We start from the raw sequence: 16,127 nt of genomic DNA on the forward strand, positions 1-16,127 counted from the left end.
CTTATAGGTGGAAGAGTGGTAAGGGTAGGCAATGGGGGTCAAGTGACTTGCCCAGGGTCACACAGCTGGGAAGTGTCTGAGGCCAGATTTGAACGTAGGACCTCCCGTCTCTAGGCCTGGCTCTCAATCCACTGAGCTACCCAGCTGCCCCTTCTGACTTACTTTTTATGAAGTTTTAATTATAAGAAGTCACTTTTAGCAGTCTTTTAATAAATTTCTTAGTTATTATTTAGTCTTCTGCTAATTTAAGGTGGTTTGCTGATATAAATGTTGTGGGAGTTGAATATTCTTTCCCTAGTCAGACAGTCAACCATTTAGGCCAAAAGTCCCATATTTATAATTTAACAGCTCATAACATAACGTAACATTACATTATATTCATGTACTACAATTTATTTGGTCCTTCAGTTAGTTGATGGATACCTACATTATTTCCAGTTCTTTGTTACCTCAAAAAGTGTTGGTATTGATACTTTGGTGAGTATTGGTTGTTTCTTTTTCTCTCTGACCTCCATGGTATGAGTTTATGCCTGCCAATAGAATTTGCATCAAAGGTTTAAGACATGGTAAGTTATTAGTATCTTTCACTAATTTATTTATTTTTTATTGTCTTGTATAATACATTTCCTTGTTGTAAGAGCAAACTCATATATAACCAAAACCCCCAAATAAAACCATAAAGATGATTTCAACAATTCTTTTTCTGGAGGTGGATAGCATTCCCTGTCATAAGTGTAAATTATTTTTTAAAGCATAATCCAATGTGCTTTCCAAACTGATTAGAACACTTGGCAGTTCTGTTAATACTGCTATTACTAGCTTTTGACCTCTTTGTTAATTAGCTGTATGTGAGGTGAAACCTCAGTTGTTTTGATTTATATTTCTCACACTGAAGAATTGAAGCAGTTTTTCATATGGTTAATAGTTTTGCAATTCCTATTTTGAGGCCTGTTAATATGCTTTGACCACTTATTCATAGATGAATTATTCTTGTTCTGATCATACTTTAAAGATTTCTCATATAGCTTGCCTTTCAGAACCTTATTCCATATATTTGCTTTTTTCCCCTCTGTCAAGAATCTCATATCTTAGCTAAATTGATTTTGTTCTTGTAAAAGTTTTTCAAATTCATATAATCAAGATTATTTGTTTTCTCTTTTGTGATTATCTTTATCTCATGGAGTTAAAAATTCTTCTAGCAAAGGAATATTATATTTTCATTTTCTTATAACATCTAGAAAATATTTTAGATATGTAACGTGATCTGATAAACCAGATTTTAAAAAACCAAACTGCTTATGACCCTAAAATCTACATGTTTTATATTTCTCCTCTTCCATTCTTATATTGTTCCTTTATCTGCCTATACAGTTATGACCAAGTATTTTCATGACCTAGCAAGAAATTGTAAACAGATACTTAACTTGAGACACACTGAAAAATTCCCTCTGTTTTTCTTCCTAATGTTATAGGTTTGCTCTGAGACTCAGATTTCCTTTTGTCCATGCTTCAACTTTTTTTTTTGTATATTTTTCCATAGTTACATGTTTCATGTGCTTTCCCTCTCCTCCAAGTCCCCTAAACCCCCTTAAGCCAACGCACAATTTCACTGGGTTTTACGTGTATCATTGATTAAGACCTAATTCCATATTATTGATAGTTGGATTAAAGTTATCATTTAGTGTCTACATCCCCAATAATATCCCCATCAGCCCACGTGTTCAAGCAGTTGTTTTTCTTCTGTGTTTCTCCTCCCACAGTTCTTCCTCTGAATGTGGCTAGTTTTCTTTCTCATAAGTCCCTCAGCCTTGCTCTGGATCCTTGCATTGCTGGTAGTAGAGAAGTCTGTTATGCTCTGTTGTACCACAATGTATCAGTCTCTGTGTACAATGTTCTCCTGGATCTGTTCCCTTTACTGCATCAGTTTCTGGAGGTCATTCCAGTTCACATGGAATTCCTCCAGTTCTTTATTCCTTTCAGCACAATAGTATCCCATCACCAACAGATACCACAATTTGTTCAGCCATTCCCAAACATGCTTCAACTTTTTAGAGTTATAGAGGTCTTTCTTGTTCAAACTTTTTCCAGAACCTTTATGCTTCATTTGAGTCAAGATCATTTCAGAGAAATGTAGTAGGATCTTAGAGAATTGAAGTAGCTTGGATTGTCTAGCTTTAGAATCCAGGATTTTAAATAGAGATCATGGATCCTGTAAATGAGAATCTGCAATAAGATTTCAGAAGTGCCGTGTGGCCTGAATAATAGACAGATTGACAATACTGATTATTTTAAGATTTGACTAGGTTGAGGATACAGTAATAACTACAAAGAATCTAGAGTGAAGAAAGTTGTAATAATCCAGGCAAAGGATAAATATGCTTTTAAACTAAAATAAAATTACTGGAATAAAAAGAATTGTTTTGCTTTTAAAGAGAGATGGACATGATTTGGCACCAAACATGTACATTTGGAGGAAAGGTTGGTGCTAGGTTGAAAAGGTCTCAAAGACTTCTTTTTTAGTCTACTTTGTCACCCAAACACATCAGACATCCTACCTTTTGCTTGTATTCCTCCCTATCCCCAGATTGACTTCTTTTTCTTTCTTAGTCTGTTGGATTCCCACTCTTTCAAGGCACATTTCAGATGCCACTTCTTACCTAGGTCTTTCCTTCGGGAAAGGGAATTCTTTGTTCTCTTTTCTGAGTTTACACTTGTAAAAGGGAATTCTTTATTCCTTTTGTCTATTTTGAGTTAACACTTAGTTAAATACCCCTACTTAATACCTCACTAATTGTGAAAACAGGATTAACTCTCCTTTGTCCACTTTTGGATTGAAACAACAAAAGCTTGAACTAGATGGGAGTTGTGGTTACTCACTACTGGCCTTCCTGGTTGAGGGCTAATGATTAAGATAGGGTAGATAACTTCTGTATCTCCTTCACATTTCTCTACTTTATTGTTTCCTCTCTGTTTTGTAAATATTTGTAAATAAATTTCTGACTCAAGCCAAGATATAATAAATACTGGTGACCACATAATTTCATATAATTTCAGTCAAACCATTAATTTTTAACCATTACACCTTGAACCCTTGATCAATAACAACTTAATCACTAGAATCTCATATAAGTAATTTGTTTTGTAATATTGAATAATACATATTAGTGTAGTGGATAGTGAATAGGCCTTTGTGGCAGGATGACCTGGCTTCAAGTCACAACACACAACCACAACCTCAACAGACTGTGATCCTTACCAATTGAATAACCTTTTAACTGCCCCCAAATAGCTTTCCAAGACAATAAGTGTTTTAGCAGATGTTATTTGACTTTGGCAGAGGGAATTTCTTCACTGGGAGTTCTCTATACCAGTGAAATCATGGATCCAATCTAAAATAATGTACTTATTGTGTAATGTTGAATTTTATAGTTATTTGAGTTTGGATCTTTTCCATGTACTAACCTCTAAAGCACATAAAGATAGAAGTGTATTAGTTAACCTTTTAATCTCTTCAAGTGCTCTGTACATACTAGACAATTAATAAATATTTGCTGAATTTGTCATGGCAGTCAGCGTTGTTATGGTGTAGTATGCCATGCTGTGTAATGTTACACACACACAGTGATATTTCAGAAAATTAAGAAGCTCTTTTTTATTCTATCTAACTTAAAGATAAGCACCAATGTAGCATCAAAATTCAAGTTTATAATAACATAAGAATGTCTTCAGATGATGGAGAATAGGTTACTTTTCATTGAACCTTTTGGAGAGTAAAACCTACAACTATAAAGTGATTTATGTTATTATTGTAATATATATGTGCTTCATAGAGATGTGTGTGTAGTTATCATATTCATTTTGACACAAAAAGTGTCATTTCTCGGTGAGAGGAGAGAAAGTAGAAGAATCATATTGAGGGCTTTCTCAAAGAGTTTATCTGTTAAGGAAGATATAGAACATCATTTTATAGAACAATTGCTAGCAGGAATAGCAAGATCAAATTAGGGGCTTTTAAATGATGGAGTAGATATGGATATGTCTGTAGGCAGTAGCATCAGGAGATAGGGAGTAATTGACAGTAAGAGAATGCATGAGGATTTCATTGGGAGCAGTATATTGGAGCAAATGGGAACAAATATGATCAAATGCTGAAGTAAAGGGATTAGCCTTGGCAAGGAGAAGGGCTATCTCTTCCGTGGAGATCAGTGAAGGAGGAGGTAGTGGGGGAACATGTCACAGTGATATGAGATAAGGGGAGAGGGAAGAGCCTTACTTTTTTTTTGGTGACATAAAGCAGCCATGATTTGCTTATTTCTGCCTCCATGACTTTAATTATGCTGTTCCCTGAGTTTTCCATCCTTTTATGTACAAGTCAAATGTCACCATTTTCTTGAGAAGACTTATTTTGTTTGTACCTGTCTTCTTGATTTTCTCTTCTTATTACCTGTGGCATTGATCTGAATTATATAATTTATCACCTAGTTCTGTGCTTTTCTGTATAATTTTGTTTTTGTGACAAAGTTGAAAGTATCCTGAGAGCAGAAACCAGCACTAAGTAGGCACTCAATAATTAATTGTTGTTTTGTAAGAATTTGTATGAACAAAAAAGCATTTCCTGAACATTTATCATCTGTTCAACACTGTGCCAAGCACTGAAAAAAACAAATACAAAAGTGAGAGCCCCTGCCTCCAAGGAACTTACATTCTGATAAAGGAAAAGAGCACTTAGAGAATAGTGATCAGGGAAAGAGATTCTGATTTTTAAAGTTTCAGGCATGGTTGATTTGATTGTGGTCCCAGAACTTGAAAAAGGGAAGAAAAATAAAGTAGTTGGTGAGAAGCAGCATAGTGGAGCCCTGGCCTGGAAGTAGTGAATGACTGAGGCAAACACTTATCAGGACAATGGGTCCCAAGGCAGGAGTCTCAGGCTTGAAAAGGTGAAGTCCCCCAGGGCTTGGTTTCTGGATCATCAATTTGGCACCTGGTAAAAAGAAATCAGAGAGTGTATACAAAGCATTTACAAAGTAGTTTACAAAGCATTTTCTTCATAATCCCGCAAGGTGTAAATAGCTGTTATCTCAAAAGGACAGTTGTAAAACTGATTTAGAGTGGTTATAGGACTTGTCCAAGGTCCCATAGCTATTAAGGGGCAAATTTGAGACTGGAACCAAGGTGTCTGGATTTAACACAGGGTCCCTACTCTTGTGATTCTAAGGCATCCATATCAAAGTGTTTTTCTTCTGGATTTCCCCTCCTCTCCTGAAGTCTCCCTGTTTTAATAAGATTTCATTGTATTGCTCTTATCAATGGAACTCTTTAATGCCTCCCTATTTTCTAGTACAGTAAATTCAGACTTCTCTGATTGAAATGATAAGGTTTCTGAAATTAAACTAATGAAGAATTTAGGAGGGGGGGCATGTAGAGTGTTGTCCCTTGTTACAGAAAATATTATTACCAAAATATCTTATAATTTTCTCTATAGTATATTGCCCCAAGACAGTAGTTAATCAATAAATTTTTATTCCTACTCTGTGTTATGCAGCATAGATGTAGTAGTAGTAGTAGCAGCAGCAGCAGCAGAAGTAATAGAAGTGCTGCCATAAAAGTGATATAATATGTGCTTCCAAGGAACTTACACTTTTCTAGGGAACAGTCTCTGTGTTCATATAGAAGTAAATATAAGATATTTACATAATAAATGCACAGTAATTTGAGGCTCTTGAAGTAGATAGTACTTAAGCAGACTCTTGAAGAGAGCAAGAGGTTGCAAATGAAGAGTATTCCAAGGCACGAGGGATAGACCTTGCAAAGATTCAGAGATCACAAACGAGATGATTTCCTATGGGGAATAACAAGTAGGTCAATTTGGCTAGAGCATGAAGTGTGTGAAGGGAAATATGTCATCAGCCTAGAAAGGGAGGCTGGAGCCAGATTAAGGACTTTAAATTTTATTGTAATGTTTCTTCTTAAAGCTTGAAATAAGGGCTGCCAGTACCATGAAGAACCATTCAAAAACTATTTATCCTTTCAATTTTGTGTCTTAGCTAAAAGTAGCAAATGCCAAATTATTCCTAATGGACCCCAGCCAAATTCAGCATTTAATCTTTGCATTTTTGGGTCAATCTTTCTTCCTTTTCTTCTATCAGGTTTGAAGAGAATGATAACCAACTCTTCACTATTTTACCTTTTTATCCAAATTTCATTGTGTCTTACTAAAAAAAAAAATATGTTGTATCTCAGTATGACAATCTGAGGATCATTCCAATTGATAATTTGTCTGTGTGGTCCACTATTCACCTTTTGTTTATGACTCTGAAATTTGTTTCTGCCAAATCTCTTTTAGTGTATAAATTGGTTATCAGTAGGTTCTGGAGCACTTTAATGAGATTCATTAGGACTTTTTATGGAGTTACTTGGTTTTTTTCCGTTTAAAATATTTATAAGTCCTCACATCTTGTGTCTTGAAAATGAAAAACTGTTTCTTAATAATGCATTAAGAAAATAAAATAACTTTTGTTTCCCTTGTCCCTCAGAAATGTAGAATTTTAAGAGCTAGAAGTGATCTTAGAGATTATTTAGGCTAGCCTAGAGACTCTGCTAAATAAATGGTTGTTTTAGCACTATCTTCACCAAAAGCAGTGCTTTAAACCTTTTCTTTTGATTACATAAACTCTCTTTCTAGTGCTTTCCTAACATTCTAGTTCATTAGACTTTTTTAAAATTAAGGATTTTATCTATTTCCTGTCTCTAATTTCAGTAATATTCACTCTTTTGTTGTTGTTGTGCCACATATATGACTCTCAGATCTTTATATCCAGCTATTGTCCCATATCACCAAATAACTTGAGCATTTTGAAGTCGAAATTTCATAGACAACTCAAACTCAACACATCTGAAATAATAACAAACTAAAACCTTTTCTCCCAAACTTACATCTCTCCTGAACTTCCTTACTTCTGTTGAAGGTACTACTAACCTTCAAGTGACCCACTTAACAATCTTATAGTTATTCTCAACTCCTCATTTCTTCTCACTGCACATCTTCCATCAGTTGCTAATTCTTGATTCTACCTCCACAATATCTATTCCATAAGATCCCTGCTCTTTCTTCACCTTAGTTCATTATCTTTTTTTAAAATTTTAAACATTTATTAATATTCATTTTTAACATGGTTACATGATTCATGCTCCTACTTTCCCCTTCACCCCCCCGAATTCCCCCCACCCTTGGCCGACACACATTTCCACTGGTTTTATCATGGGTCCAGTTTTGATTGGACTTTTTTTTCCTGTCTTAGACTTAGTACTAAGTATTGGTTCCAAGGCAGAAAAGCAGTAAGGGAGAGGGTTAAGTGACTTATCCAGAGTCAAATAGCTAGAAAGTATCTGCATCCATATTTGAACCCAGGATCTCTAGTGTCTGGACCTAGCTACCTCCTTACCTGGACTTTTGTTAGAGTTTCCTAATTGGTTTCCTTCCTCAAGTCTTCTCTGTTCAAAGTATCTTCTACACAGCTGTCAAATCAATATTTCTAAAACACAAGTTGAATTATATTCCATCTCCTTCTTGATAACTAGTATCTCTAGAATCACACAAAAACTCCTCTGATGTTTAAAATTCCTCACATTGTGGCTCCAGCTCTTCTTTCTATGTAGCCTTTTAACCTCCATCACAAACTATACAGTTTAGCCCACTTGATTGTTTTTGTTTCTTACAGAGCAATCTATTTCTTTTCTCTATAACTTCGCACTGAGTGTCCCTCATGCCTAGATCACATTCCCTCCTCATATCTGTCTCTTAGCATCCCTAGTTTACTGCAAAGCTAAACCAAAATGCTACCTTCTCCATGATTTCTTGATCCCTTGAAAAATTACTTATCTTTTAAAAAATATATATTTGCATAAGTCAGTCTGGATAGACTATAAGCTTATTAGCGCCTGGCATAGATCCTGGCACATAGTATGCACTAATAAATGTTTTTGTTGATTGAAGTACCAACAAATGGGAACATAAGTAGTTTACTAAGTTCTTTCTCCCTAAAAAAATGAACATTTCAAAAGAAGCCTTAGAATTCTACATTGGATATTAATTGGATTGATTGTCTTTCATTGGACTAAGGAAGTGCATGAAATATAAAGACCAAAGTATTGAGTATGAAATCAGAAGTTTGGGTATTAGGTTTTCTGAGTCTGGGTGAGTCAATTTCTCTGAAATCTTGTTTCTTTTTCCATGAAATTTGAAAAATCATATTTAGGGAGGAGAGAGGCAATAGCCTCAATAGTTTTATGGGTGATAATAGTTAAACACAATCTTTAGACTTTTCTAGTCTTTAGACTATTCTTTAGGATCAAGTGACTTGGTGTTTTAACCCTTTCATACATGTATCAAGACTATTTATTTATGTGAAATATTCTTTTAGTTTCTGAAAGCACTCTAATTCTAGCCTTAAACCATAACTTTAAACACTATCAGACTCTCTTTTGGTTTAAGAGTTGGATTTGTCATATTCTAATTCTTAGGAATTAATTTCATATTAAATCTGAATATGAATTAAATATGAACAATTTATATTTCCATACTGGTTTAAGGTTTGCAAATCACCTTTCAAATGAGTCCTCAGTCTACCTTTATTAAAGACCTACTATATGCCAGACCCTGTGCACCAGAGATATGAAGAAAGTCACTGCCCCCAATAAGTTTACATTTTAATGGCAAACAACTACATATGAATTATTTGCAGGGTAAATTGGAAGTAACCTTAGAGTGAAGATAAGTAACGTATCCTAGGAAAGGTTACTTGCAGAAAGTGGGATTTTAGCTGAGATTTGAAGGAAGCCAGGAGGTATAGAGGTAAAGTAGGAGAGTGTTAAATGTCATGGGGGTAGCCATTGAAAATGCAGAGATTTCAGAGATGGAATGTCTTGTGTAAAAAGGAGGCCAGTGAGATCAGCTTATAGAGTTTGTGGAGGGAAGGAAAGTATAAGACCGAAAAGGGCTAGGTTGTAAATTCATATTTATAATATAAAGTAATTTATATATATATATATATATATATTTGTTAATAAGGTAACACTGCAATTTATTGAGTGAGGAAATGACATGATTAACCTATGCTTTAGGAAGATCATTTTGACAGCTGAGTGGGAGGATGATTTGAATAAAGAAAGACTTGAGGCTAGAGACCAAACAGAAGCCTATAACAGTAAATAAACTAGGTGTCAGGGGCAGGAGCAGGCATCATCACAACAATTCCGTACTGTATATAATATCACTATCTGCATTTTATGGATGAAGAAACTGACTTGGAGATGTTAAGTAACGAAATCACAGTCAGAGATAGGTCTCCAGTTTAGAATGTTCTTCTCACGATAGCTCTCATTTATAACACCAGGCTTCCTTATTTTTGACATAAGAACAGGATGAAGTATCTTCTACACATTTATCTACCAAAAGTCTTTCAGTTATCTTTTATGTCTGTGAGTCATGGAATATGACAGCCTGTGAAGACCTGGAGTTGAGGTTTACTTTCAGTGGAGAAACTAGCACATGAACAAGCTGCAATATATCATAGATGAGAGATTATAAAGAATAGCCAGCAGGAAGGATGTAGTTTAAGAAATGACAGCTTGATAAAGAAGATGGCAAGAGCAAGGAGGAACTGATGGAAATATCATATGTTAAAGTGCTGTTCCTAGGATGTCAAGAGAACAAAACTACCAAGCACAGTAGGTGGGTCTTTTGGGGCAAACTTATGGGAAAACCATGAGCCTAAATTTTGTAGGTCAGGCAGGCATTGTAGGTTTGGATCTGCATTGTTAGATGGAATATTCACATTGATGAGTCTTCATATACCTTGAATACACATTGGGAATAGACAATACTCTAATGCCTTGATGACATCTTTGGGCTATATCATACTTTCTTTTCCAAGAAATAATATTTTAGTTTTCCATAATTACTTGTGAAATAATTTTTAGGTATTCATTAAAATTTTTTTTGATTTCCAAATACTCTCCTTCCTTCAGACTCTTCTTCATACTCTTCTCCCCTCCCTGAGGCAGTAAGCCATCTGATATATATGTCATACTTTCTTAAGTCTCATCAGAGGACCCACCCAAAGTCACAAGGAGTGCAACCCTTACTTGTATGCTATAAGACAAGAAAATTTAAGGGAATTTCTTAGCAGGAATTAGGAATTCATTGCTTTGCACTTCATGTTCCAAGCTCTGATTAATGGAGTATGGGGCCTATGTGTGTAGTTTGTGACAATATCCAATTCTATCCTGTTGTTTTGTGTTCGCTTTGCTTAAACATCTGGGATCACAAGATAAGGGTGATTGGGGGGTAAGTAGGAAATAGGTGTATGACACAGTTTTGATACATGTACAGATACCATCTGTTTGCTAAGATGGCATCATCCATATGGAAGACAATAGAAACCTGCTTCCGGAAGAATCATGTGTACTGGTCAATACTTGGCATTCCATGCTGACCCACAAGGTGGTTGTAAGGGACCTTTTTCCATTGGCTGCATTCTCATAATGATTGGCTTCTTCAAAATGTCCTAACTGAGGACCAGTTGGGATTTTATACACTCTTCTATTCTGAAGAGGAGGTGACTTCTTTACTCATAGTGGGGAGGAGAAGTTATAGCCTCCTTTCCTTCTAAGACCATAGGAATACTAAGAACTGGGCTAATGTGTTTGACCTTTTCCTTAGTATTTTTTTGATCCAGATGCAGGAAGTAGAATCAGTAGTGTAGAACCTAGAGTAGAAGCCACAGAGAACTTGAGGGGTCCAGGAATCCAGGCTAAGTGTTGCACCCAGTTCATCTGGGCTGTTCTGCAGACAACACACTAAACTTAAAACCAATAGAGGAAGAATAGAGGGAATTAAGACCCTGAGATATTGGGAGAAAATGTTTCTATGTTTGCTATCACTTTGAGGTAATTATCCTTTCACAAAAGTTAGTCTGAAGTCAAGTGATTAAATGGAATTATATGCTAGTCACTAGGTCCTTAAAATGGGGAAACGTTAGCTATAAGGCTCAAAATATGGTAGGAAAAAGAGGTTCCCCAACACCCTCAAGGTACATGAGAACTCCATGGGGAGATGAGGGAAATTTAATGGGCTTGGTTGGGAGAAATTGGAGGTTAGAGAGTCAGGGCATGATAAAGAGGGGCAATCAGATGAAGAAGATGGGAAGAGATAGAATCAAGGGTATATGTAAAGAGGTTGGCCTTACTGAACAGAATGACCAAATTTTGGAGACTGGAATAAAGTAAAAATAATGGAGGTGTCAATGGATTGTGAGATAAGGAGGGGTTTTGAGGAAGCATCTTTTAAAACTATTTTATTTGTATCATTTGTTTTTATATCATATTAATTTTCCAGCATATCCTTTTGTGCTTCCCCACCAAGAAAGCAATCCCTTTAAAGAATATGTAAAGAGAGAAGGGGAAAAAAACAATAAAACTAATCAATACATCAATGCACACTGACAGTAAAAGCAATATTCAGATTCATAGTCTTCTACCTTTGCAAAGACTGGGAGAGGGTTAATGGTTATATCCCTATTTTGAAACCAGGTTCACATAAATCTTACCAGGCTTCTCTTATATTTATATTTATATTTAAAAACTATAGTAAAAATATAACATTAGAATCATAAATCACAGTTTTTATTCCCCTCCCCCCAAAAAGAACCTTTCCCCAGTTGATGGTTAATTTTATTTCTAATTTTTTACTGTTTCAAAAAAAATGGCAATGAATTTTTTTGGTGTATCTTTTTAAAAAGTTTAAACTCCTTATATACCTCTATGGGTAAAAAGTGTGAATATTCATTTTACTGTCTTTATGTAATTTCTAATTGCTCAGAAAACATCTTTTCACTAGTAATGACTTTACTATAAAGTCCATATTTTAATGGACTGAGGGTGACCAAAATCACTAGGAACTATTTTCTGCTGTTCATCTTTCTTACTTTTAAGCACCTTAGGAAATATATAAGACAATACTAGTTTCCATGTCAGTTAAATAATTAAATTTTTCATAATGAATAATTACAGGAAGCTTTGCAATACATCAACTTTAGAAAAAAAAACAATTTTCTCAGTTCTTAATGCTAATGAAACTGATTACAGAGGAAGCTTTATACTGATTATAAAGGTGACACAGTAGGTAAAATGCTGGGCCTGGAGTCCAGATCTGAATTCAAATTCAGCCTCAGACACTCAATAGCTATGCAATCCTAGAAAAGTCTCTTATCTTCTCAGCCTCTGTTTCCTCATTTGTAACACGAGGAATGTAAAATGTAAAACATCACCTCTTTTGCAGAATTGTTGTAGAAATCAAATGAGATGATATTTGTAAAAAGTTCTTGACACAGATCAGGAAATAGAACAGATACAATATAACTATTTCTTCCCTTTCCCTTTTCCTCATAAGAAAAAATCTAGAAAGATTATTCTGAGAACAAATGAATAGATGATTTTTTCCATCTTTCCTTTTTTAAGACAAAGCACATTATTAATTATTTGTAGAGATGAATTTGATTTCTCTTCACAGCTAACAGTTAATTCTAGTTCTAGCATGTTCATTTAGTGCCATCTCTCACATGTTATTTTCTTAGTAGCCCCATGTCATGGTGTGGAGAATAAAAGACAGCTGGGTATTCTAGACCTGAGGCATCTGTTCCTTCCAATGAAACTGCTTCTTATGACTGACAGGAACTGTTCTTCTTGGCATGTGCAAGCAGAAACTGTGACCCCTTTATCTCAGTGACTTAGCTAAATATATACATTTAAAGGAAGTCCAGGATAAAATGTTGGTTCATTTTTACATTTCATTTCTCAGTGTTCATTTTGTTTTATTTTATTTTATTTTATTTTATTTTATTTTATTAATTTAGAATATTTTTTCATGGTTCCATGATTCATGTTCTTTCCCTCCCCTTCCCCTTCCCTCTCAGAGCCAATGAGCAATTTCACTGGGTTTTATGTGTATCATTATTCAAAACCCATTTCCATATTATTACTATTTGCAGTAGCGTGATCATTTAAAGTCAACTTCCCCAAACATATCCCCATCAAACCACATGATTGATCCTATGTTTTTCTTCTGTGTTTCTGCTCCCACAGTTCTTTCTCTGGATGTGGATAGTGTTCTTTCTCACAAGTCCCTCAGAATTGTCCTGGGTCATTGCATTGTTGCTAGTAGAGAAGTCTATTATATTCAATTGTGCCTCAGTGTATCAGTCTCTGTGTACAATGTTCTCCTGGATCTGCTCCTTTCACTCTTCATCAATTCCTGGAGGTCTTTCCAGTGCACATGGAATTCCTCAGTTCATTATTCCTTTCAGCACAGTAGTCCAATGTTCATTTTAAAAGCTATAAAAAAGCCTTAACTTTCATCTGCATTTTTTAACACTTAAATGATGCAAAATAGTTGAACACTATGTTTCTTGTGAAAAACAAGAAATGCTTCTATATGTGACAAAAAGTGAATCAGACACAATTCTAGACCTCAAGAAATTTGCAATATAATTCATGCATCTATTTGATTTATCTGTCATTGTGGTTAAATTTAAAGTATCTGCTACCTTCCTTTTTTGGTTGTGACTTTATCCCTTCTGTAGTGTTTTATTGATAATTCTTAATATTCTTTTTAAACTTTATGTAATCAACACCACTTTTTACACATGACTAAAATTTTACTTTTGAATGAAACATTCCTTTAGTTCATCAAAGGATTTCACAAATATTTTAATTACTTTGAAATATTTCTATTTTAAAAGAAGAGTTAGTTTCCCAAATTGTTTGCAGGTACTTCCAAAAATATATGAACTAGTAAACCATGCCTTATTTTCTAACTTTATATTTAAGCCAGTTTGGCCTTTAATAAGCTATACATATTTACCCCTTCCTGCTACTGCTACTACCTACATTACAATGTTTTCCCAGTGTAGATGATGAAGCTAGATGCTTTTGAAGCATTCACATTATTTTTAGGAGCTTCTGCAATGTTTTTGAGCTTAATATAAGCCCAATATCATCCATGAAGATTACATATGAGATATTATTGTGCTTAATATTCATAATGCATTTGAATTAGGGGTGAAAAGTCCAGAAAAGAGAAAAATAGTTTTGTAGTGGAGAATAATTTAAAAGTCCCAGTAGGTGGTAGGAATAGTTATGATCATTAAATCAGTTTGTGAGGAAAATATATAATGTTAAGATAAATACTCGAATGAATTCTAAATAGAAGGGAATGAGGAGGATAAATGTAGATAATTTAAAATGAAAATTGAAGAATCAATCAGGGTTTTCAGGAAAATATAAGCTCATCAAAAAAGAATGTTTTAAATCTTAGCATTAAGTTTTTTTCATATAATTGTTTATAGGGAAAGCATTAGAGAAAAATGTCTAATAAAAATATAAGTATGCATGAAAGGTTAGTATAATTTCAGATTGTCTTACTTCACATTCTTAATTCAGATTTCTAATCCAGTTCAAATATATGATGAATGGCTTATTTGTGTAACTTCTATTAAAATCCTATTTTGTTACCCTTTATCTACTGTTTGGAGGCAAACCTCAATCCCAGTGGAAAAGTTTTATCTGGATGATTTGTCAGTCTCTTGGTGGCTGTGATATGTACTTGAATTCTTTCCTGGACATTACCCTTCAGAACTACAGAAGGATTCCTCACCACCACCACCATATATTGGAATTACAAAGTTCTTAGAGACTTCTAATCTCCATTGCCCCAAGGTCAGATAGACTGTGATATATCAATATCTTACCTGTATTTTTCTCGTATTAGAAAAGGACTGCAGTCAATTCTACTCTATGATACATACATTCTCAAAAAGCTACACAATGAAGCTACACAAGAAAAATCACTGCACTTATTGGGAAAACGGGGTTTGAAGCATAATACTCAAAAGCTTCATTCACTGTAATTTTTTCGAAGATAGGAACTAATAAAAATGGTTACAGTTTTATACATGATAAATGGTTAAGAAAATCATGAATACTACAATAAATAGTAGCTGTACCCATGACTTCAGCCTGGCTTGTGCCTCAGACTGTACCTTGCCGAGAGAGGAAGACTACAAGTTGTTGCTAGGGTGAAAAAGGGTTGGAGCGTTCTGGCCAGTTTGCTCTGTTCACAGCTCTTTCCAGAGATATTCATTTATCTAGATACTAAAATTTTGCTCTTTCTAGGTCTTGTAAGTTACTCATTATTCTTAGAGCATTTGTATGACATATATGTATTGTAAGCACCAGAGGATGTGAAAATTATAGTCTGATTGGGAAGGAGTATGCATTTTTTAAAAAATTCTTTGAAAATCAGTAAGATCTCAACATTGTGATTTCTCAACTACTGGGAAAATATTTTCTGTCTGGTTTTAGGCATGTATATGTGCAAACTGATATAAGAGATTATCCAAAGGTCATCTAGTGTCAGCTTTTTTCCAGGTAACAACATTATTAAATTAAGGAAATATTATTCATTTTTTTCTTTTGGCTGGTATGGGGTAGAATAGATAGTTAATTTTTTGAAGGTCTGGTGTTGTCTGTTTATTAGTGGGAAGAAAATAAAATTTAGAAGTTGCTTTAGTCATAGACAATTGCTTTTGAAAGTTATACTACAAAATAAAGGGAGTAGTTATCACAATTGTTTTCTAGTGTTGGGGACAGAAAAATGAAGTCCATATAGCTGTGAAAAATTTTTATAAAAAACATATGAATTTATTTTTCCCATTGATTTCCTTTTTTTTTTTTTTAAGCTTCCCAGAATCAAGAACGGTTATGTGCATTTAAAGATCCATATCAGCAAGATCCAGGAATTGGTGAGAGTCGTATATCCCATGAAAATGGCACTGTTTTATGTTCAAAGGGTAGCATCTGCTATGGACTTTGGGAAAAATCCAAAGGGGACATAAATCTCGTGAAACAAGGCAAGTCAAACTTTTTTTTACCTTAAGTGATTTTGTTTATCTTGTATTAGCCTACAAATTGTTTATTTGAATTTGGCTGCAGAAAAGAAAAATGCAGAGGTAAAATTAAATCCTTTCTAGGGAAAAAATGAACCTAAATGTATATACCATACAAATGTGAAC

At 34.5% G+C, this 16,127-nt stretch overlaps 1 protein-coding gene across 1 annotated transcript in view; it reads left to right on the forward strand.

Moving 5' to 3' along the window:
- BMPR2 (bone morphogenetic protein receptor type 2) overlaps positions 1-16,127 on the forward strand; it is a 210,895-nt gene that overhangs the window by 119,221 nt on the left and 75,547 nt on the right. The window contains exon 2 of the mRNA XM_044670646.1: positions 15,795-15,965. Within this exon, the coding sequence (XP_044526581.1) occupies positions 15,795-15,965 (171 nt within the window). The remainder of the gene's footprint in view (positions 1-15,794; positions 15,966-16,127) is intronic.

The sequence above is a fragment of the Gracilinanus agilis genome, chromosome 3, assembly GCF_016433145.1.
Source record: "Gracilinanus agilis isolate LMUSP501 chromosome 3, AgileGrace, whole genome shotgun sequence".
In the NCBI taxonomy this organism is placed as follows: Eukaryota; Metazoa; Chordata; class Mammalia; order Didelphimorphia; family Didelphidae; genus Gracilinanus; species Gracilinanus agilis.